The sequence below is a fragment of the Hypomesus nipponensis genome, chromosome 23 (assembly GCF_054491055.1).
Source record: "Hypomesus nipponensis isolate SF chromosome 23, ASM5449105v1, whole genome shotgun sequence".
Classification (NCBI taxonomy): domain Eukaryota; kingdom Metazoa; phylum Chordata; class Actinopteri; order Osmeriformes; family Osmeridae; genus Hypomesus; species Hypomesus nipponensis.
In genome coordinates, this window is record NC_140383.1 from 15934463 (window position 1) to 15958355 (window position 23893).

The 23893-nt window shown below is 40.6% G+C and overlaps 1 protein-coding gene and 1 long non-coding RNA gene across 4 annotated transcripts; one reads left to right on the forward strand and one right to left on the reverse strand.

Annotated features, from left to right (window-relative positions):
• The first annotated feature begins 9112 nt into the window (after positions 1-9112).
• On the forward strand, positions 9113-12029 carry LOC146234378 (uncharacterized). 2 transcript variants are annotated; one of them, XM_084689609.1, is made up of 5 exons: positions 9113-9273; positions 10623-11077; positions 11183-11251; positions 11358-11504; positions 11680-12029. In XM_084689609.1, the coding sequence occupies exons 2-5, from the start codon at positions 10787-10789 to the stop codon at positions 11791-11793; spliced, it is 621 nt and encodes a 206-aa protein (XP_084545735.1). In that variant the 5' UTR covers positions 9113-9273; positions 10623-10786; the 3' UTR covers positions 11794-12029. The 2 variants fall into 2 exon arrangements, with proteins under 2 accessions (XP_084545735.1, XP_084545734.1); XM_084689608.1 differs by lacking the exon at positions 9113-9273 and adding an exon at positions 9313-9822.
• A 3745-nt stretch (positions 12030-15774) lies between these two features.
• On the reverse strand, positions 15775-22796 carry LOC146234379 (uncharacterized). Of its 2 annotated transcripts, none has more exons than XR_014741838.1 (3): positions 18291-22796; positions 17610-18212; positions 15775-17386 (listed from the first exon to the last, which is right to left on the reverse strand). It is a non-coding gene; the product is annotated as an uncharacterized LOC146234379 (long non-coding RNA). The 2 variants fall into 2 exon arrangements; XR_014741837.1 differs by having other exon boundaries at positions 15777-17386; positions 17610-18610; positions 18748-22796.
• Between the last annotated feature and the right edge of the window lie 1097 nt (positions 22797-23893).

The window sequence follows — 23893 nt, forward strand, 5'->3', positions numbered from 1 at the left end:
CCTTATTATCTGTTGTGAAGAAACCTCAACACTGGCAGGCAGAACACGTGTCTCAGTGATGTGTCCACTGATGATGAACAGTTGAGATGGTGCTTCAACTTCTGCTTTGTGGTGGCATGATGTCTTGGTCGGTATGAGCTGATCCAGAATCTCAGAGCCAGACAGGAAGTGAGGCAAGGACAGGCAGGTGTTTTCTTGTCCTTTGCTTTGAAGAATGATGGGGACAGGCATGAAGTAAAATGTGTCCCTATGAGGTCTAACAGTGATGGGTCCTCAGTTGATTGACAGTTCAGTTGGTGCTGCACTCGTTGGCATGTCGTAGATGCTGTGAGCTGATCCTCACAGTGTGGAAGGAGGTGAGGCCAAAATGGAAAGTGTCTTTACAGAGGACACATGAGAACTGTGTCTCCTGTCCAGTACAAAGGAAACTTAACACTACAAAGGACACATGTGGACAGTGTGTCCTGTCCATCAGAAAGGAAACTTAACGTTACAGAGGACACAGGAGGACTGTGCCTCCTGTGAGGTACAAAGGAAACTTAACACTACAGAGAACACAGGATAATTTAAATTAAATTAATGGGGATGGAAGTGTGGGGTTTCAGCTGGTAGGTACATCAGAAAGTATGTGTTACATCTAGAACACATACTTTCTGATGTGCATCTGCTACACTAAATGTCAGCAGCTGTGTACAATGCAAACAGCTTGCATTGTACACAGCTGCTGAAAGAGTTTTGGCTTGTGCATTTATAGACCCTGACCCAAACCCATTCTGATAAATGCACAGGCCAAAATGTGTTAGAAATATAGCTGGTGTTGTTAGAAAATCCATAATTCTCAGTGGATTTTGGTCTTACCTGACAATTTTAAGACCTGTTGTAGGAATGTGGACAGAAAACATGATTGTGGCATGTGAAATGTTTTTTACTGTACAAGAATAAAGGCCCTGCTGTAGCTGAGAAGATACAAATAATTGTCTTCTGAATAATTGAATTGAATAATTGTGGACAGTAGTACTAATATTATTAAATCAATATATAGACAATATTAGTTTAATTTAAGTCACAAGTACTTTACATTTTCTTTAAAACTCAGCGGATACCTTTATGATCCCTTAGAGGACATGACACAATAGACAGGGTTGTGATAACTGTAATAAGTTCTCATCACACCAGAGTGGAGACAGTGTTGTGGTTGAGAGATGAAAATGAGGTCCAGCAGTGTGTTCTTATCAGTGGTTGCATTAGTAATGATTTGTGCATATCCTCTGGACTGGAAGAGCTCAAGGATTGGCTTAGCAGTGTTGGAGAAGAGATTCTCGTTGAAATCACCACAGACAATGATGGGCTGACAGTCCATGATCTCCAATGAGTCCAGCAGGCTCCCCAGGTTAAACAGGAATGATCTCACACTGTAGTCTGGAGGTCTGTACACAGCAGCGATCAGGGCACTCACTGGGGCTTCTACCTTCAGAGCCACAAACTCAAGATCAGTTACATTATGTACGTACTGTTTCTCACGCACTTGAATGTGGCTTTTCACATAAACAGCAACTCCACCACATCTGTTGGCTATTTGTTGAACATTTGTGTAGGAAAGGTGTCTGTTGCGTTTGAACATGTTGTAGCCCTCTAAATTGAGACTCTCTGCAACAAAGGAACCTTGAAGGTGAGTTTCTGTGAGACACAAAACATCTGCAAGACACAGTTCATGATGGCTCCTGATATCATTGATGTGAGAAGGCAAACCTTCCGTGTTATGGTAAACATTGGTCAGAGTGTCACATGTGCTTGATGTCTGTTTAATACGAAGAAGAGGCATCATGTCGTCCAAGTTGACTTGTCTCATGGTCCCGAGGGCTCCAGTGATTTCTGGGTTGGCATAGATTTTACTCTCATCCAGATCCAGCATGTGCAGTCCACTGAGAGAGGTCACTCTACTGATAGCTACGTAAGCCATGCCAGGTTCAAAAATGTGTTTCAGTGACACTACAGCTGATGTCCTTGTCATACCCTGAACCTTGTGTATCGTACAGGCAAATGCAAGTCTAACAGGAAACTGTCTGCGTACCACTCCTTTCTGTTTCAGATTGTCTTCTGCTCTCTCTATGTACACTACATCGTCAGAGTGGCCTGGTGCTCTATTACGGTAATTTCTTCCAGCGTTTTCATCATCCATCTTGAGCCCAAGCATAGTGACATGTGCAACACCACTTTGTTATGAGGTTATTACCCTGACTAGTGTAGAGAAGGATCCATTCACCAGTCCTTGAGACACGTCTATGTTTCTGGTGAGCATGATTCGAGCACCTTCGGCTACGCTTAGTGTATCTGGTAACTCATTTCTGTTTCGTTTGTATATTTTGTCTTGTCGAGCCATTCTTCCAGTTCGTGGGTCCTTCTTATAGTCATCTGCATCAATCTTGGTGATATTAGAATGGAGCAGAGCTAATGTTACTGAGTTGTGAGAATCAACCTGTTTATTAGTTGCAAAGATGTGAAGGACATCAGGTGGACAAAGTGATGGTTCAGTGATAGTCTGTGACAACAAGGCTCTGTCTGCTTGAGACAACTCATCTGACTTTCCTTTCACACGGATCTGGTTCAACATCTCTGCAAAGGCAACATCATCCTTCTGCCGCATAATCTCAGTCAGGGTTATTGTCTGAAAGTGCTCCTGCCATAGATCAATCTCACACGGCTCATACACACAGAGGGTCTTGGACTGTCGAACTGGTGGTAGCTGATAAAAGTCTCCAACAGCTATAACTGACATTCCTCCAAAGGCTCTGGGGCTACCTTTGATCTGTTTCAGTCTCGCATCCACGTAAGCAAACAGGGGCTTTGACACCATGGACACTTCATCAATGATGAGGATTTCAGCATTTAAAAGTTCTGATCGGACTTCATCCAGTTGGTTTCCAAGTCCTTGAAATGGAGGTTTCAGACTTCGTGGAAGCTTGAGCAAAGAGTGCAGTGTTGATCCTGATATGTTAAAGGCTGCAGTTCCAGTGAAAGCTGTCAACAGGACAGTGGGGTTTGATATGTCAACCTCCTCAGAATGGCTGGGCAGTTTGCACAGTATCTTAGATGCCTCTGAGTAGATGCATTTAATGAGATGGGACTTTCCTGTTCCGGCTCCACCATTGACATAAAAGAAAAACTGCTCAGGATTTAGGCCACAGACACGCTTTACACACCAATCTCTAACTACATAGAATACACATGCTTGTTTCTGGTTCAGGTTCTGATACATCTGCCGTAACAGTGTGGGGTCAAACGCAGGAGGCTCTCTGATGGCTCTGGTTTCTGTTGCAACATTAGCCTGATTAGTGTATTCTGGAACATTTTCTTGTACATTTTCATGATCTGGCTCTCTTGCCTCCAGTTCTTCGATACATTCCAACCTCTCCACTACAGATTCTGGAGCCAGATTACACCATTCATCAATTACTCCTCTGTTCTGTTCAAATTCTTCAACTGCTTTCTCAATCTCCTCGCTGTTTTTCTCATATTTGTCTTTGTTTCGTTTCACTATGTGTTTGACATACTCATGATGGTTAGAACCTGGTAGTTGAACACAACAACATTTATAGAAGGACTCGTATGTGGGGAAATGCGGTCTTTTAAGTTCCTTGTCCAATCGGTGAGGAATGTACAGTTTCAGTAATGTGCCATAGAACTTCTCAGGATATTTTTCCTGTGAACAGCGGTAAAATCTGATGATAGCAGGTTTATCGTTTTTACGCTTTTGCACAAATCCCATCTCATTGAGGAGGGGCAACACATCTCTACCTTTTTTCTGCCGGCCATAGACAATTCTGCAAGTAGCTGCAAAATCAGCCAAACACATCTGCTCAAACTCTGGTGTTTCTGGTCTGGCTTTGTATTTGTCAGTCAAAGATGTCATCCACACATTTACACTTTCTGATGTTGTGTTCTCCAGGTTAGACATGGGGCGACTCATTTTCAGTGCGTTGTCATCTGTTGGTACGAATATGACACCACGTGAACACTTCTTCATGTTTATTCCACATGCACGAGTCACACACTCCTGACTACTGACCTCTCTCTTTTTAGAGTAAGCCTGCATGATTTCCCTCATTTCATCACATTCATTGACGTGGTCTCTGGTGGAGTTCTCAATGACTGTTTTGAGGTACTCAGAAAGTCCAGCTTCCTTTTTGGTTATGTAGCTGGTGAGATACATGATGCATGAGTATGCATTGAGAATATAATTAACATCAATATTGGCATCCCAGGCTTCAAGAAGATGTGCATTGTATCCATTTACCCAGCAGTCTTTTGGCTCATGTTTCCGGATCACCGCACTGGATTTGTTGATAACATTGAGGCATCCTTCATACTCTTGGAGTGTTAAGTTGCATCGAGCTAGGAGCTGCTGCAAACTGAGTGAGGCAGTTTCAGGTTCATTCAGCAACAAGTTCAGTGGTTGGAGCTTTGACTTTGCTATTTGCACTTGCAGTGGATCAACGACCTCACCAGGTCTTGATATGATTGTCTTTGTGGAAGGTGGTTTGGGAAATCCAAATCTGCAACCAGAGCTGGGACTTCTGAAACATGTCCTTGAGTGTTTTTTGCTGTGTATTTGCACTTCTGTAACCTTCTTGTGTAGTTCAGGTTGTGTGCGTGGGTCAGGCAGCTGAGCTGTGATGTATTTGGACACAAAATCTGACACAGTCTGATAATCATCCTCCTCAAACACAGGTGCACCTTCTACCCATATGAGACAGTGAATGTGTGGGCTTCCTCTGTGCTGAAACTCAACTCGGTAAAAGTAGTCAACAACTTTGCCAAGAGGCTGTGCAGGAGATAAGAGCAGATCTCTGAATAAGGCCTCAACACGCTTATTAAACATGCGCATTGTTGTCACAGGATTGCTTCTCAGAATGTCACACTTTGCTGACCAGTCAAGCCCTTCAAAATGTACCTCTTCACCTTGCTGTCTTTTTATTGCTTCAATCACTTCAGGCCAACGCATCTCAGCTGCAGAAAACGTACAAAAGAATGTGGGAGTTCCCAACTGTCTGATCATGGCAAAAAGATCTTGTGTGGTTTTCTCCCAGTAAGCTGGTGTTCCTCTCAGCGGCTGCATGAATCTGACTGCATCTTTGTTCCTCACCAGTTTCTCTACCTCTCGTTTATTTTGCAGCATGCCAGAAGTTATTTTTCGTCCATCTCGAGTCACTGGCTTTCCTTTCCTCAACTGTATTGTCATCCTGGATGTGGACAAGTGTATTTCAGTCACAAACTGTGCAAAGAACAAATAGTTTGTGTCTCTGGCAAAACGATCATTAATGCAGAAAAGCCTCGCTTTGAAATAACTGCTGGGTGTTACTTTCATACGTCTCCATTCATCCAGTGTGTTTTGACCTGTAGGGAACTGCACAGGGAAAGCCATCGCCTCAAGTTTAGGAGTTTTGAAGAAACCAACTGGACTGTTACTTTCTGCAGGTTAACAGAGTAGATTCCTTCACTGAAACATAAAATCTCGTCTGAAACATCACATGGCTGAAGACATGATTCTAGAGCAAAACCACCGTTAGGCATGTCACCTTCCTGTTCTTCATCATCTCTTTGCTCCTCTGGTTGTTCACCATCACAAGACAACATGTCAACATCCTGCTCTCCATCAAGCTCAGTTTCTGTCTCACACAGTGCACTTTTCTCACACATATCAATTTCCTTTAAATCAGCATCATCATAGTCGTTCTCATCCATAGTGGCATCCTCATCGTCCTCATCTTCATCAGGAAGTGTTGGGTCACATAGCTCAGCCTCATCTCTGATAGTAATGTCCTGATATTGTGGATGAATGCGTTTGAGTTGATGCAGTGCCTGCACTAGTTTAAACCAGGTGACAGTCTGGAACAGCTGATGACCTCTGTAACACAATCGTCTCTTTAGTTTTACTCTCATCACTTGAGACTCACTTCTCAGTCTGGGTAACACTTCAACTGTTTCCTGCATCTCAGATGGGACACAAACCACGTTACCATGTATTGCTCTTTGCCTTCCTTTGGGAAGAGGAATGATCTTTGCAAACGCTATGCACTTAGCTATGAGATGTCTCTCCAATATGTTGAGGTCACACAGTTCAGGTGGAATGTCAGCGAGCTCCAAGTTAATAGCTACAGCAAGTGTTGGCATAACTCCATCTTTAAGATGATTATGGCAGGTGTGACAAATCCACTCCTCCCTTCTCTCATCAGGCACATTGCACTGTTGTTCATCTCTGCACTCATCATCACAAACATGGACATACTTTCCTGTCAGGCATGCTGCAACCATGTGTGGATTTTTTACATAGTTTAACCTTTTACAAATTTTCACTTGGTTTGGAAATGATGCTTTATGACAGATGGTGCACACATAAGTGGGGCCGGCTTTTATTTGAGATCTGAAAACAGATATGGCCTCTTTGATCAAACTGTTGTCACTTTCTTCGGTTTGTCTATTTGTCCCTTTGTATTTCCTTTTTATTTCCATGGCACATCTCATGTTCTGCATACTCCGATATGTGGTATTGCTTTTATATCTGTCTTTCATTTGTTGTCTCATTAGTTGTTTGTGTCTTACCCTGAATGCTTGGTCATGAGCATATCGCTGAATAATATGATATATTTTCCTTTGTCTAAAATCGATACTGTCTTTATAAAAAGCAGTGAAGGACAGTTTTTTTTCCTTTCTAAACTCAGCATTGTCTCTATAGCGGTCCGTAAAGTGCTGTTTTTTTTTCTCTCTAAATTCAGCATTGTTCCTGTAACGAGAGACCAAGATTTGTTTGTGTTTCTCTCTAAATTCAGCATTGTTTCTGTAACGAAAGACCAAGATTTTGTTTTTTTTCTCTCTAAATTCAGCATTTTCTCTGTACCGGGAGGAAATGTACTCTTTCCGTTTTTGCTGTAAGTCAACACTGTCTCTTGTGTAATTGATTTTATTTTGTCTGAATTCAGGATTGTTCTGATATTGCCTTCTTGCATGAGATATTTTTTTGGCTTTATGTACTTTATCTGAAGCATACTTTTCTCTTTCCTTTTTTTTTTTTAAACTCTATTCTTTCTTGAGTTTTTTCTGAGATCATTGGTCTTCTCTTCATTTTTTTCCTTTGGTTTTTATTACACTTTGTCAATTTACATGATATTCCCTGTAATAGAATATCAGATACAACACTGGCAACAGTATTTACTACTGAAGAAATATTTGATTCATTGAGAGAAGCATCATGTGATGGAAGGAAACTGGATTGACTTGACAGTTCTGGTTCATTTGGGTTATCAGGGAATATGATCTCTTGTTGTCTCACCGATGATGTAAAGATGATCATGTCACTGGACTGTCCTGTCAATATGTTATCAGAGGGATCCTTAAGAACAGGGCTTATCACTTGAGCAGTTGATTCTGATTCATTGTCAGGAGCATCATGTGATGGCAATGTTGTGATAAGGGCCTCTGGTGGTTTTACAGCTAGAGTGTGAGGAGTCATTTCAGGTGAAATGGTCTGATCAGTGGCTGTGTTTCTCTTTAGAGTAGGTGAGTTAGATTCATTAACGGCTTCATCCAACAGAGGAGGTTCCTCCAAAGGGACAGCTGTAGGTCTGCAGTCTATGTTTGGGAGAGCATCGTTCAGGTTGACTGTGTTCACACTGTAGAACTCCACAGGCTTCAATTCATAGTTACAGGAGGACTGCGTGGCCATCATTCTGTAGGACTTCTTGAGTCTGTCAATCATGTCACTGAGACGTGTGAATGTCACCATGACAGCAGTACCTGATGTGCATGAACCAGGGCGTAGGGGCAAGCCGCTGGCTGCTCTGGAGTGTGGATCAACAAAACCATATCGGCCTGACTTGGTTCTGAATACTGCAATACATAACAGTCTCATCAACAGCAGAGCATACTTCACATCTGACAACAAGCAGCTCAGTCCTGACTCCAGGTCCAGAAAGCTATCCACAGCTCCAGGTAGTGGTTCTCCTAATGTGCCATACCTTGAAAGTTTTGTCATGTCGGCATAATGTGTAGACCTGCGTGCAGGAACTTCATCAGTGAGCTCATCGGTCGTCAGATAGATGTGATTAGGGACTCGTTTACTGGTCTCTCTATACATCTTGTTACCTTTATCCAAAACAAGGTCCAGGTCTGCTCTGGTGATGTTTTCATTCTCATGAAGGAATGCTAGAAAGGTCAATGAGTTACAGGTGCACTGCTGATTTCTGGATCTGCCGTATTTAATAGAAGCCTGGCTGCGGGATGCACGGACGTGTTTTTCAGAAGGCTGATCTCCAGGGTTTACACAGTCTGCATTAGAAGGCCCTGCTACACATGGATCTTTGCTGTGTTGCCATCTTTTTACTGTATCTGCATTAGATACCTCTGGTACACATGACGCATCACTTTGACCTCTGGTGTTTACCTGCTTCACATTAGAAGGCCCTGCTACACATGAATCATCACTGTGTTGTCCTCTCTTTACAATATCTGCATAAGATACCTGTGGTACACATGAAGCATCAGGCTGGCCTTCCTGTTTCACACGTTTACACTCTGCAGATATCTTTACCTCTCCACTGCTCTCAGGACCAACACATTCTGCTCCTCTAGCTGTTGCACAGTGAGACTCATTGGACCTCTGCCAACGCAGGCTCTGAGCTTGTGACCTCTTACCCTTCCTTGGCATTGTTGTTGTGTTTCAAAACCACAAATGTTATTGTACAAGACCAAGATATTAAATTCAATGCAAATAGTAGAATATTACCATTAACGAACCAGGATCTGAAAATGGATTAAACCTGTGTGCTGTTATTAATCAAAGCACTAATGAATGATAAATTAACTCAGTTTTGGGTTACTTTTCAAAACAATTCAATGTATAATTATGTACCAAAACAAAAGACTTCAGTGTCCAGCAAATGCTGATCTAGACAATCCTAGTAAAGTCAGTGGTTATAGATGTGAGGTCAAACGTAACACTATAAAGGGATCAATATATTAGTGTTTGTGACACAAATGTTTTGGATGTCAATTTGCCAGCAGAAAATGATCTTATTAATATTACTATATTATACTATTGTTTATATTCAAAATCAGGAACAGTTGTTGTGATGACAGATGAATGCTTCTGAAGAAGGTTGGATCTGCAGGAAACAGCCACTCCTGATGAATCCACTTCCTCCTTGTTGACGTCTGTGTTTTACTTCAGCATTAACAGGTTAAACAAAACACTGGTATACACTGTACGATTGAAACAATGTAAGTTTATATGGAGATTTTTTAAATTATTATTATTATTTAAATAATCAATACAATGCATGTAGTAGTAGTATTATTTGACAGTATTCAATAAATGTATGTGTTGATAGGAGATGGAAAGAGGTGAGAGTGAGAAAAGAGAATCTCTCAGGTCATTCAAAAAGGTAGATCAGGTACCGATAACCCGAGTGAGTGAGCAATCAGAGGAGGGACAGAGAGCGTGAGAGATGAGAGACTCAGAGTTCTGTTCAGACAGGTTGCAATAACCATGGGTAACCAACAATTGGGTTTGTTCAAGTTCAAAAATAGTAAGGTTTTTCAAGGTTCTGAATACAGATAGAGTGGGATAGAAGAGGGATATTAACAGCTAGAGTTTCCAAAATCAATGACAGAGCGGTAGATTTGACAGGAAAGCTAGAGTTATCCAATTTTAGACAGAGTGGGATAGAAGGCATAGCACCCATCCAGCAATGGTGTGTGAGAGGCGCTCACATTTTTCCACCGTCGTTCCAGTTAACGGTCATTAGAGGGAGCAGTTGTCGTTACCAGGTGAGTCCATAGAAAAATACACAACTTTTGGGGATATTTATTATAAAAAAATAATGTGTTGCTAAGTCTAGCTTACGTTAGATAATGTTTGATATTTAGCTTACTAGTAATATTGACATAGTTAGCTAGTCTAATGATGTGTTGCAGCTAGCTAGCTACAAATTGTACTAGGCTACAATGTGTCAGGTTGGACTTGGTTGTTACATCCTACCACCATCCTTTACTAGAGATATCAATAGTTGTATACTTTAATACAGCTTGAAACGTTATTATTTGCCTCATTTGATAGATTATTTTGGTCAATTTATGTCTAACAGTTACAGAAGTGGGTGAAAACTCGATTGTCTACAATAATTTGTTGATATAGCCACTTGTACACTTTAACACGGAACCAAGAAACGTTCAATACGCGGATAAATAGACAAACAGAAGCCAGAAGTCAAAGAAGCCATATCTGTTTTCAGAATTTAAATAAATGTCGGTTAGAGTTAGCCTAGTAGCCGCCTCTGACTTGAGTGCTGGTTACAAAACAGCTCGAGAACGTCCTCTCGAGCAGGAGGCTCAAGTCAAAGGCGCTCACTACAATTTCTGTTCACATCAGAGGGAGTAGCCAATATGTAAGATTATTCCTGTCAAAATTCAAATTATAAATGAAATTCTCACATGATAAATGATAAAGGCTACAATTAATATCTTGAAACGTTCTAACTTTGATGTATTTATTTTGTAAGGTGTTGCTTGTGTGTCGTTATATGCACATAGCTTATTCTTAACACTTTTTGTGTATTTTTATATTTCAGAATGGCCTTACAGACACTCTTAGAAACCAAGCCTCCAACGCCCTACTTTCGAGCCCCGCCAATCCACCTGTGTCTTGGCGGTGGAGCAGCCTAGGGTGGTGGCCTGGGAGTTTGATAAGGATGGCACAAGACCAGCGAGCACAAAGTTAAACAAAGCGTCCGTAATGTCTGACGGGCATTCGGTGGCCGAAGTCACAATCTATGAGGAGTTTTCCCAGAAAATCAAGGAGGGTGGGAGTTATATGGTGAAGGGCCTTTCCTTGAGAGGGCAGTCTCCCCCCTACCAAATCAACGTATCCAAAGATACATTGTTTTTCCGCAGCGCTCCTATAGCGCTCAGCGCAGAGATTAAAAGGTCAGCTGAAGCGCTGATCCATCCCCTTTCTCCGCTGACTCCGCTCTCAACATGCAGGGATGCGAAGGGCATGGTAACCGTGGAGGGAGAGGTAGTCGAGGTAACTTAAGTTTCAGCATACGGTGGTTTATTTAAGGAAACAGGTTTAAAAGTTGGTGCACATTAATTTAAAATGTACATTAACTGAAACATCCATTTTGATCAGATGACGAAATTGAAAGAAATTTCAATGGGGAGAGATATCGTTCCCCTGCGCAATATTACAATGCAGCAGGTATGGCAATCCACTTTATATACAGTAGCCTACACCTACATATATATGAATGATAGAGAGATATTTTTTTTTGTTTTTGAATAATATTTCACATTACATTCTACAGGGGGAAACACAGATGTCCCTGTGTCTCTGGCGGGAGGCTGCGGTGTGGGAACTACAGGTCAAGTCCCACATTAAAGTGTCCCACCTCAAGGCCGGAAGGTCGGCCTACGGAGTCAGGCTCCAATCCACAAATTACACCACCATGGAGGTAGGCCAATTGAGGTTGTGATGTATGTGAAGTGCCGATTAAAAAAAAGGAACGCCTTTTTTTTTGCAATGCCTCAGTGCTGGGGTATTTTATTTGCATGTGTAAAAACGGTCATGAACGCTCGTTGGGTTCTGGGTGATAGAGGGGTAGCTAATGTCTACTTTTCCCTCGACAGGAGGTCCGCTCAGAGGACATCGTGGGTGCCCTTGGGGTAATGGAGACTGAGGGAGATCCGGGGACCCTCAATCAAGCTTATGATGACGGAACCCGGAATAAAAATAAAAATTAAGTTATTAGGGAACACGGTGCAAGAAATAGCGAAAATGTTAATATTTTATTTTGATTTCTTTGATTTCCTTTATTGATATGTTCAATTGTGTATATAGTTATTTATTGGCATACATGTTCAATGTTCATTGTAATTAAGTTTATTTATTTATGCAATAAATATTCAATCTTAGTAATGTTGTGCATTGTTTCACGAAAACATAATTGTTCATTTTAAATGCTGCATGTGACTTATTTTCAGTAGATGCGTCTTATCCGCCTGGTGGAAGATTTTCTAGGTATAGAGCTAGGTTGGGATGTCTCAAATACGTTTCAAATACATATCAACATACCTTATAAGGGTTAAGTAGGCCTATACTTAGCAAATGACTCTAGTTAGACTGTTAGTCGGCATTAGAAGGAAATTTACGAAACAATAGGATAATTTATGTTCCTTGAAAACCAGCCTGCTAAATTAAATGTAGCCTTAATGTAAATAAAAAAGTGTGTAGCATAAGTTTGAACGTTGTGAAGCAATCTAAGAAATAGTTGAATTTCAAGAGGCAGCGTGGAAGCTGAACTGCATCATCTAACAATAGCTTAAATAACTTACAATGATAGGCTGAACGCTGTTAAACAGAAGAAGTAGGCTAGTTAGTCGTAACAAGAATATTATAGTTTTAACAGCTGAAATTAGTTGGGATAGTAATATCAGTAGCAGATGTAGCCTATCATTGAGTGCGTTTACCCGGCTTTCTTAGTAGGATTCAATGTGTTGATTGAATAAAACATAGGCTACAGCAGTAGGGCCGATACAGGAAGACACAGCGACACTTTGTTGCAGAAGGATGATGGTACACGGTTGGTACATGGTTTTGTCCGTGGAGCATACAATGATTAATAAAAAGAATCATGTAGACGTGTTTGAGTAATCACATTACTAATTACACATGTAAACAGAGTAATAAACCAACATTGCTATCAGGTTTCTAATGGTCAGGTGAACGCACTCAGTGGCGTAGTAGAAGAAAACAGTAGCATTAGTATAGTAGTTAGCAAAAGAGATATTAGCAGCATCTTCAGAATTAGTAGTTGTAGTGTGGCATAATATAGCAGTATCAGTAGTGGTAGTAGTTGTGTTGTGGTGCTCTTAGTCTTTTAATGAGACGAGTTGACTGAATCGCTTGTCTTGTGTCTCCACTAATCAGCTAATACCAATCACCTGTGTAAGAGACTGGCGATTGTTTGTGTGGTTGCCACGGTGACGGTGCAGCTATGGCTGCTAATGCGCTGAAGGCAGAGACTACCAGAAATTTAGCAAGAATCCACACCTCAAACAAGTTAACGTAGATGCAAAACTATACGTCCAATACAAAAAATAAAGATATTTTCCGAGACCCAAGACTCTGCCGAAACCAGAGATGTCCTTTATATCGCTGTGCGTTCAGAAATACGACTATAACGGCAGTTTATAAATCTTGTTATTTTTAGTTTTCTGTGACGAATTTGTCACCACATTTGCATTGGACTCTATGGGGCGAGAGTTGGACTTTGTCTCGCTTTCGTGGGGCTCTGAACAAATGTGTAAGTATTTTGGATTCCACAGACAACTGTCTACAACCAGCACAAAATTAGCTATCTATTGATCCAAAAACGAAGCATGAAGAGCGAAAATTGTGGCAATGCTGGCAAACTAAAAATGTTTTCAACGACACCCGAAGCTTCCCTCCGCTCTAAGCGATTCAGTCTGCACTCTGGGCTTTCTCGTAAACACCCATGTAAATCTCAGAACGGTTTGAAAAAATCATGAAACATGATCAGTGATATTGAAAAAAGTTGAATAGATATCAAAAAGCGGAATTTAAAAAAAAATAGTTTATGGTTTTGTCAACGTTTTAAAGTTTAAATGGTGGCTCTAGCTGAAAGATTGAGGAAGAAGAAGGATTTGGAAGTTGAAGAAGTTTTAAGAAGTTTGAGAGGATTTGAAAGAAAACTCCATTGGAAACCCATGTTAAAAATATTATGAATATTGATTTATATTAATTCAAGCATAAGAGGTACAAAGCTGAAAAGTCATAGCAGTCATAGCCTGAAACTGCAGAATTTTTTGATAGCTGAACGGTTTTAATAGCTGAAGATTTGAAGGCGCTGAAAGGTGCCGCGGAAGAAATAGAATAAGAAGTTGAACTAGAACATGCATTTCCTGCTGAAAATGCGTTGGAATGCTGAAATCTGATTTTTTTTTTTCAAATGGCTGAAAATACAGAAATGAGAAAATACCCTCAAGCTGAAATTAATTTAACAAATGTATGACTTACACAAAAGAGGGAGTGTGGAAGCTGAACTGCATCATCTAACGAAGCTCAGTGCTTAAAAACTATGCGGGAGAATACGTTTGAACGTTGTGAAGCAATCGAAGAAATAGTTTAATTTCAAGAGGCAGTGTGGAAGCTGAACTGCATCAACAAAGCTATAAGAGCTTAAATTACCTACAATGCAGGAGAAGCTGAAAATTGAACTGTTAAACAGAAGAAGAAGTTGGCTATCGTTGTAACAAGAATATTATAGTTTTAACAGCTGAAATTATAGTTGGGATAGTAATATCAGTAGCAGATGTAGCCTATCATTGAGTGCGTTTACTCGGCTTTCTTAGTAGGATTCAACGTTTTGATTTAAAGGAAACATACAGCAGTAGGGCTGATACAGGAAGACACGGCGACACTTTGTTGCAGAAGAATGATGGTGCAAGTTTTGTCTGTGGAGCACAACGATTCATAAAAAGAATCATGTAGGCCTAGACGTGTTTGAGTAATCGCATAACTAATTACACATTTAAACGGAGTAATCGTATTATTGGCATAAACTGACAATTGCTATCGGGTTTCTCATGGTCAAGAGAACGCACTCAGTGGCGTAATAGAACAAAACAGTAGCATTAGCATAGTAGTTAGCAAAAGAGGTCTCATATACAAATGTATGGTTTTAATTAAGATGAACACGAATATTAGACCATCACGGAGCCTTACAAAAATGAACGACATTGAATAATTAACGAGGCTAAGTACCGCCAGAAACTGGTACATCGCATTCATTTGGTTTAAACGGCTGCTATAATTTTAGCTGACCACTAGATGTCACTGTGCTCTCCAATTTCAATGCGCCAATAGTTCGGCTCTTTGGTTCGGAGCAATCCGGAAGAAACCACCAAAGCTTCACAAGGCATCGTTCGCCCATCCCTACTAATTACACATGTAAACGGAGCAATAGCCTACTATTATTGGCATAAACCGACAATGGCTATCGGGTTTCTCATAGTCAAGTGAACGCACTCGGTGGCGTAGTAGAACAAAACAGTAGCCTACCATTAGCATAGTAGTTAGCAAAAGAGATATTAGCAGCATCTTCAGAATTAGTAGTTGTAGTGTGGCATAAGATATAGCAGTATCAATAGTGGTAGTAGTTGCTGCTGAAAATGCGTTGGAATGCTGAAATCTGATTTTTTTTTTATGGCTGAAAATACAGAAATGAGAAAATACCCTCAAGCTGAAATTATTTTAACAAATGTATGACTTACACAAAATATGGAGTGTGGAAGCGGAACTGCATCATCTAACGAAGCTCAGTGCTTAAAAACTATGCGGGAGAATACGTTTGAACGTTGTGAAGCAATCGAAGAAATAGTTGAATTTCATGAGGCAGTGTGGAAGCTGAACTGCATCAACAAAGCTATAGGCTTAAATTGCCTACAATGCGGGAGAAGCTGAAAGTTGAACTGTTAAACAGAAGAAGTAGGCTATAGTTGTAACAAGAACATTATAGTTTTAACAGCTGAAATTATAGTTGAGACACTAATATCAGTAGCAGATGTAGCCTATCATTGAGTGCGTTTACTCATCTTTCTTAGTGGGATTCAATGTTTTGATTGAATGACACATACAGCAGTAGTAGGGCTGATACAGGAAGACACGGCGACACTTTGTTGCAGAAGGATGATGGTGCACGTTTTGTCCGTGGACCATACAAGGATTAATAAAATGAATCATGTAGACCTGTTTGAGTAATCACATTACTAATTACACATGTAAACGTAGTAATTGTATTATTGGCATAATCTGACAATTGCTATCGGGTTTCTCATCATGGTCAAGTGAACGCACTCAGTGGCGTAGTTGAACAAAACAGTAGCATTAGCATAGTAGTTAGCAAAAGAGATATTAGCAGCATCTTCAGAATTAGTAGTTGTAGTGTGGCATAAGATATAGCAGTATCAATAGTGGTAGTAGTTGTGTTATGGTGCTCTTAGTCTTTTAATGAGACGAGTTGACTGAATCACTTGTCTTGTGTCTCCACTAATCAGCTAATACCAATCACCTGTGTAAGAGACTGGCGCTTGTTTGTGTGGTTGCCACGGTGGTGCAGCTATGGCTGTTAATGCGATGAGGGCAGAGAAAACCAGAAATTTAGCAAGAATCTGAATGCTGAAGCAGCATTCCAACAATAAATGACAACAATCTGGAAAACATACCTAATGCAATAACTCTGGTTTACATCAATCATGCACAGTGTGCAATCATGCACAGATGTTCTACCAAACTTGGAGACTTGTAAATATTCATGTTAACAGACTGTTTTCGGACTAGCTAGTGTTTGCTAACGTGAGCTAAAGTGGGGTTGCAAACAGATGAAGTCTGATTAGTTCTAATGCCAAATCGAAATAATTTAAGATGTTTTGTTATAGGCTAAGCTAAATTTGCCATTGCGAATGAAAAATGTATTTCTGTATCAAAACCCTGCATGTGGGAAATATAACAATTAGCCTTTGTCTGACAGTGGGGACGTAGTAAACAAATCAGAACGCAAATTTAAACATCCGCAAAGCATATGCTCGAATGCCATCAATGATGATTTATTTGTAATGAAAATAAAGTACATGAAAAAAGTGGGCTACAATAATGTGGTTGCCCGGGGTGATGATTAGGTTACCACTTGTCACAATATGGTTGCCACAATTTGTCGAGCCCTGAATATACCTATGCTATATATACAAACATAATTATTTATAATTATGGAAGGCCAACAGTGGCTGATATAATTTAAAATAAACCTTTATTATTTAATAAATTGTTGCTGCATACCCCTCTGACACTGGGTAGTTGCACCCCTGACTGTCAACTACAGCCAAAATGTATTTTGTGCATTAAATGTGTAATGAACAGGCAACATCACTTTTCAGTTGATCTGTGATGCTGCCTGCATCTTTACTAATGTGGAGGCAAAGTGGCCTGGGTCTGTCCATGACTCCCGAGTTTTTAGGTTGAGTACCATTTCCCAACGACTATCACAAGGTAGGCCACACACATTTCGGTGAAAAGTAAACCATTTGACGCAATTGTGTTTAAGTGTAGTTGTAATGATTACATTTTGTATTCTCAGGTGAATTCTCTGGAGTTCTTCTGGGAGACAAGGGTTATGCCTGTGAGACATACCTTCTCACTCCCCTAGCAGACCCTCAGACAGCAGCACAGCAAGGATACAATCTTGCCCATGCAAGATCAAGGTCCAGAATTGAAATGGCATTTGGCCTTCTCAAATCCCGTTTTCAGTGTCTCCACCACCTGAGGGTCAGGAAGGGAAAGGGGTCATGCACTGGAACCTGAGATTGAGTGGGACAATGCAGCTATATTCCCAGATTACATCAATGGCAGGCTAGTCAGAGACCAATACATCAATTATTTTAAATGACAGATTTTATTGTCTTGTCCTTAGGAGCTGGGGAGAAAAACATAATTAATACATTGTTTTACAGATATGCTTAAAGTATGGATTGAAGTCAGTTACTTCTTTGTCTAGTTTCTTTATCTGCAGATCCAGTTTCCTCAGTTTCTTTTTCTTTATTTCAATACCAAGGTCCAGATCCTGGAGACTCCTTTTATTGAGGGTAACCTGTGTATCTGCCAGCTCAATTTGTTTTTTGAGATGTTGACTGTACAGACATCTGAGTTTGTGAATTCTGTAAACCACCCATTGATTAGCACAGCAGGAATAATGCATAATTTAGATTTACTCTAGAGCCCATATACTTATTATGTTGTCAGGCTGGCTGTCAGGCTGTACTCTGTCTGGATCCTGTTACAAATATGAGTGCTATATAAAATACTTTTATTGTGTTAATTGTTGTGTGGTTTGTGTTGTATTCTCATGTGATGTCTTCCTGTGTCATACAAATTGCCCTTCTGGAAATACCTCAGGCCTTCTGGAATCCAGTGACACAGTCTCCTCGTCATCAGCTGCAGAAAACCCTTCCCATACTGCAGAAGTTTCTTCCCCCTGCCATATTGAATATAATTTCTATTGACAGGATGTGCCAAGCTTTGTGCTTTTAACGAATAATACTCAGTGGATCTTCGTCTGGTGGCAGGAGTGTAACAGTGTCGCCGGACACTGAAAGGCAAAACAAGGTCAGACAGTCACCCATATAAATGGGTGATTGTGTTTGATATGCAGTACTGGAAAATGTACCATGTATGAGGAGGGCAGTTTCTGTAGGTGGAACATAGTCAGTAGCTGTCCCACCCTGAATCCCTTCCATCACAGGCCTTCCTTTATTTAACACAAGGGCCAATTCCTCCGCTGGGGTGAAGCCTGGAGCTGGTGGCCCTTCCCCAGTGCCAGACAAATGAGTCTTCTTCTTCACGACTAAAATCAGTTTAGATAAAATATGTGAGCAGGCATCACATTTCTAAATACAATTTGCAAACTGTTACTTACCAGACTGCAAAATGTTTTTGTATTTTATTTTGACTTGTTGCCAAGATCTCTTTTGTCCAGTCATGTTTGTTCTGTATGAACATTAATTGTAGAAAGATATTTAAGCAATAAGCCCCCCGAGTCCGTAGTTTACGCTGATTTTAGAACAGGTTAGGGGGTTTTCGGCACTCCGAAAACGCTTCGCGTTGTGCCTAACAACTCCCCTTACCTGTTCTAAAATCAGCGTAAACCACGGACTCGCGGGGCTTATTGCTTTCCTAAAACTGTTACTACAAATATTTGATATGGTTTCATCAATAAAAACAATTAGAAACAAAATAGTTTAATAATAAACTGTAATTCTTCCGCTACTACAAAGTATAGTTCCTACATAAATCGTTGCCACGCAACAGCCAGATCGACATCTTTGCAGTGTTTTTCAATTTGAAATATTCGATGCGCAGTAATATGGAATGTTAAAAAAAATTGAGGACAACCTGTGAGGTTATGCTGGATTTTACAACGGCATGGAACGCGATAATAGCCAATCACAATCAAGGATCGGAACAACCAGTTTTAGAATTAGACACACCTTATAGAGATTTGTGCATATGGTTGTACAAAATATGCTCGCATTGTGAATAATGGTTTGAAGTTTGGCCTAGTCTTTAGGGTAAATTTCCCAAGGAACATGAATTTCCTCTGCTGACTCTTGAGGGACAATAGGCTAAATAATAATAGCTTATTTATGTAGCCTTGTGCTTTATGGTAGGCTACTCAAAGACACTTTACACAAAAATCAGCACATTTAGCAGATAAACCCAGCTAGGCCTTCAGCAATACAACCAACACATAAAACAAACATATTAAAAGCAATTAAAACAGTGTAGCCTACAATGTTCAAAGTAGATATTTTAAAATCCTTACGCATTCAGTCGGTCAGCGATTGTCTGCCAGGCTTGTTCTCGCTGTTTAATGACGGCTGCCGTATGAACCTTTTTGCATATTATATGCTTCACCTCTTCATAAATTTCCATTAATAATTGCTGCTCAGCGGGAGAAATATATGCCGCACGCGTCTTCTCCATTTCTTCATCAGTGAATTTGTGATTGATACCGTGGTCTATTTAAGAAATCCATGAAGGTGCACTTATCCCAACTATGTACACCTGGATTGACATAGCGGCACCTTCTTATCTTGGCTTGGCAAACGTGCAAACAATTCAGCCGCGATGAGCGGATAACACTTTCAGTTATCCTGGATTTCTTTATTCTACTTTTGTGCAATAGCCCCCAGGTGCTTGATGTTTACATGTTTATATTACAATCAAAATTGCATTATACTTTTGGATAATTATTTTTATTTGACAATACAATCAAGTACTTTATTATGTACTTTATTTTTGTTATTTCAGAAGACATTCTAGTAAAGATGCTACATAGCTGTCTACCTTGGTGATTTGAATACTTAACAGCTCCACCTTTTGGAGTATCTTGAGCCTGTATAACGTGAGTTTGGGTGTGTTGCACCAGGTGCTTGATTTTTTAATAATAATAGCCAGTGACTCTTTGTTGAGTGGTTAATTGAAAAAAATAAACACATTTGGTGCATTGCGTCAGGCACTGTCAAGAACACAGAGAAACAGGAAAAAAAAAAATGCATACATATAGTCTAAGAAAATAAGTGGTGTAAAATTGATCTTTGGCAATGAAAAGTCGGGGGCCCACACCAATATTCTTTCAGGGGGCCCAGAATTCCTAGCAACAGCCCTGATTATCCCACTACATTGTGCAATCCTTACAGCTGTCAATTTTGGGCCTCTTGTAACATCTGATTCCCCTAGCTATGATAACGTTTGGCTTGTTAACAGTTAGACCAGGGGGGTATTCGTAGCTCGCTAAGCAGTTTAGCGAGCTAATTTTCAGGCTAAGATAAAACACGCCCCTCTTTTTGGTTCGTGGAAGCAAGTTTAGATAAATCACCATAGTAACATATCAATTAGCACTAACCTGCTCGAGAGCAGGCTAACGTAAGTGTAGCTAGATAAGCTTGCCACACCCCCAGAAAATAATTGGCAGCTCCCTTTTTGAGGACCCAGCTGACCGAGGAGATATATAGTTCGATGAGCTTTCCATACCAATAGAGTTCTTCGCGATCGCCAAGATCCTTTATTTCACACGGATGAGTTCTTGTTTGAGCGATATCGATTCAGCCGACAAGGACTCATTTATTTGCAAGACCTTCTCGGGCCGTACATTGCAAATATCACACGCCGCAGCAAGTTTGTAGGCTTTATGAGCTTATGCTGCTGTATGTGAATATGTAACGCAATGTTTTAAGAAATGCCTTATCTGTTGTGCCTGTGCTTTTTATGTTTCACTGTGGGAGAGTGGGAAACGTCATATCGATTCTTTTTTTGTCATGACGTGAAGAAATGGACAATAAAGCTACTTGAAACTTTTACTGTGCTTCAGATTCTATGCATAGCCTTGAGGGTTTTTTTTGCGTCAGGTACATTTTTATACAGTATAGGCGATGCAGAAAACATTGGCAAAGCCGCTGCATGCGTTGCTGTAAGAAAAGTGTAGGCTATTGGCGCTTAAACAGCTGAGGAATCAATTCATATTCCCTGGCCATGTCCCAGTCAATGAAATCAAAGAGGGATTTACACATAGGCCTACATGCATATACACATATGATATAAGGTCAAATGTGCCATCAGGTAAAATGGGCCATTTAAGGTTTGGGGGTCCCAGCCCTGACAAGTAACAGGGGATTTGATTGCTTTATATTTGCTATGATGGGCGGGCCAATAATTCGAACAAGACTGCACCAGAAAGCTGCATGGTAAGTAGCCTGGCATACCAAATCTAACTTAACTATTATAAGGATGATAAATCTATTAAAAAAAACATGCACATAAAAAAACTATTCATAATATCTGTCTTGATGGCATAAATCAGAAATAATGTTGTTAGTTTGGTATGTTAACATATCTTTTGCAAAAGTGATGTTTTTCTTGGTGGCCCAATTTACCTTAACCCACTGAGGTAAAATGAGCCATCATCTGTGTCCCTCACAAACACACATACACATGTGTTGGAGTGTGTGTGTGTGAGTGTGTGTGTGTTTTTGTGTCACACCATGACCCCCCCAACAGTAATAATGGTAGTAGATATTTTATGTACAGGGACCATGGCGAACAAGAAGGAAGCGAGAAGAGAGGGGGAGAAGGAAAGGGAGAGAACAGAGAGGAGGAGCAAGGACCAGAGAGGAAAGGATACAAAGATAAAACAGGGATGGAAAGGAAGGCCAAACAATTACAATCTGTGGAAAGAGGAGAGGATGAAGGGGGCCTTAGATAAATACATGGAGGGAGAAAAGAAAGGAATTACAGTGAGTGTGCACCTCTTATCAAGAGCATGGGGTGTGCCGCGATCCACACTGCAAAGACGCATCAGTGGAAAGGTGACTGGCAGTGAACGTGTCAGGGCAGAAGCCCTACCTTCCACAGGAGGCGGAAAGGGAGCTTGCTGCCACCCTCAACACATTGGCGCAGAGGGGGTTTCCCTTCACAAAACGTGATGTCCAGGAAGTGGCCTTTGATTTTGCAGCCAAGAACAACATATCTGGTTTCTCCAAGACAGCAAGGAGGGCCGGATTTTACTGGTTTAAGAATGTTCTAAAGCTCAACCCAGAGCTTGGGATGCGCAAGACAGAGGTCCTGTCTGCAGCATGGGCTGCTGGACTCAACAAAAAGGTGGTTAGCCAGTGGTTTAACCAGTATGAGAGCCTTTTGGTCGAGCTGGGTATTGAGGGCACACCGTCACATATGTATGGAACAGTGACGAGTCTGGGCTTCAGGATCATTTTTTAAATTATGGCACATATGAATATGTTTGTTTAATGCAGTTTAAATGTATGTGGCTGTATAAGCAACTGTGTTTTAAAATTAAAATTTATGATAAATTACTATTTCCCTTTGCAGTTTCACTGGCCCATTTTACCTGAAACTGCTTGTGCAAAAAAAGTTGGCACAGCTGATGTTTCAAGAACTGTAGGGCCTAAATAATTTTATTACATCATTTCAACAAAAGATTATCAAAAACAGTCATAAGTAATCATAAAAACACATGGAAAAGGCATGGTATTGTAGCCTATATTGTCCCAAACTATTTAAGTGGCCCATTTTACCTGATATCACCCTAGTACATGCGCTTTCAGTAAGCCTACATATATCCTCATAAGTGTCTATGAATTCGTCTCAATTAGATACTCTTTGGCCTTCTTATTATACTTATTCTGAAAGAGTTGATATAATTATTTTTGCTAGCAAGATCTCATTCAATGATTAATTTCCATTAAGCCTACTGCCAGCAAGGCACATTTAAACAAATGTGATCTGATTGATCGGGGTAATAAGCCACTAAAGATGAGCATATATACATTTTACCAAAATACGCATTTAGTTTATCGGCAATTATTTTGCCAAGCTTGCTCTGGCAGCGGTGGCGTTGTTTGATTTAGCCATAATAATATGCTTATTGTCTTCGTAGACTCATTATAATAGTTTGCTCAGATGGCGAGAATATCACCGCTCTCTCTTTCGTCTTTTCCGCCATCATACCGTTACAAAATCACGGTTTTGGTGATCAACCTTTCCTGCCTTTTGAAGTAGGATGTGCTCGTGCACTTGCCCTGATAAGTTTAGCCTGATTGAAATTAACCACATGATTTGGATGCGGATCAGCCGTCGACGAACCGATATTTGCGGTTCTCAGTTAGCTCGCTAATGTTAACGGGCTAAAGGGACGATTGATTAACTTAGCTTCAACCCTTACGACGAACGGGCCCCAGTTTACAGCATATCTTTTTCTTTGTTTGATAAATCCCAATGGAAGTGGACAACAAATATTTAAATATGACTGGTGACACGTGTTTTGGTAAAAAGACAGGCTGGCTTGGTTGCAAGCATAGACTTATGTACAAGTAGACACAGCCATTCTACTCTGTCAAGATGACGTCCCCATTAATTTCCATGAGAAGTGCTCAATGGCGCAGTGAGGCAAGCGAGAACGCGAAACGGACCGCGCCATCTTTCCAGTTTTGCCTCGTCCGGTTTTGCGCAGAACAATGGCTCGCCTTGTTCCTAGCTCCGAGACATGTGTACGCTTGCAACTAGCTGTACACGTCATACTTTGCGACAACCAGTCGCGAGCGTGTGAGCTTAGGCATTGCAGTGGAGCTAATGGGGTACAAGTCCGATGCAGATAGCATACATCATGTGAAATTTACAAAAATCAATGCTATTAGTAGTACTGTTTAGTACTAATAGTATAGTATTCCTTTCACTAGTTTTTTAGAAATATAGGCC

Excerpts from the sequence above, each read along its gene's own strand:
- LOC146234378 (XM_084689609.1), top strand. The coding sequence starts at position 10,787 with ATGTCTGACGGGCATTCGGTGGCCGAAGTCACAATCTATGAGGAGTTT. Across the intron at positions 11,252-11,357 it reads GCAATATTACAATGCAGCAG|GGGGAAACACAGATGTCCCT; the intron begins GTATGGCAATCC and ends TACATTCTACAG. Across the intron at positions 11,505-11,679 it reads CAAATTACACCACCATGGAG|GAGGTCCGCTCAGAGGACAT; the intron begins GTAGGCCAATTG and ends TTCCCTCGACAG.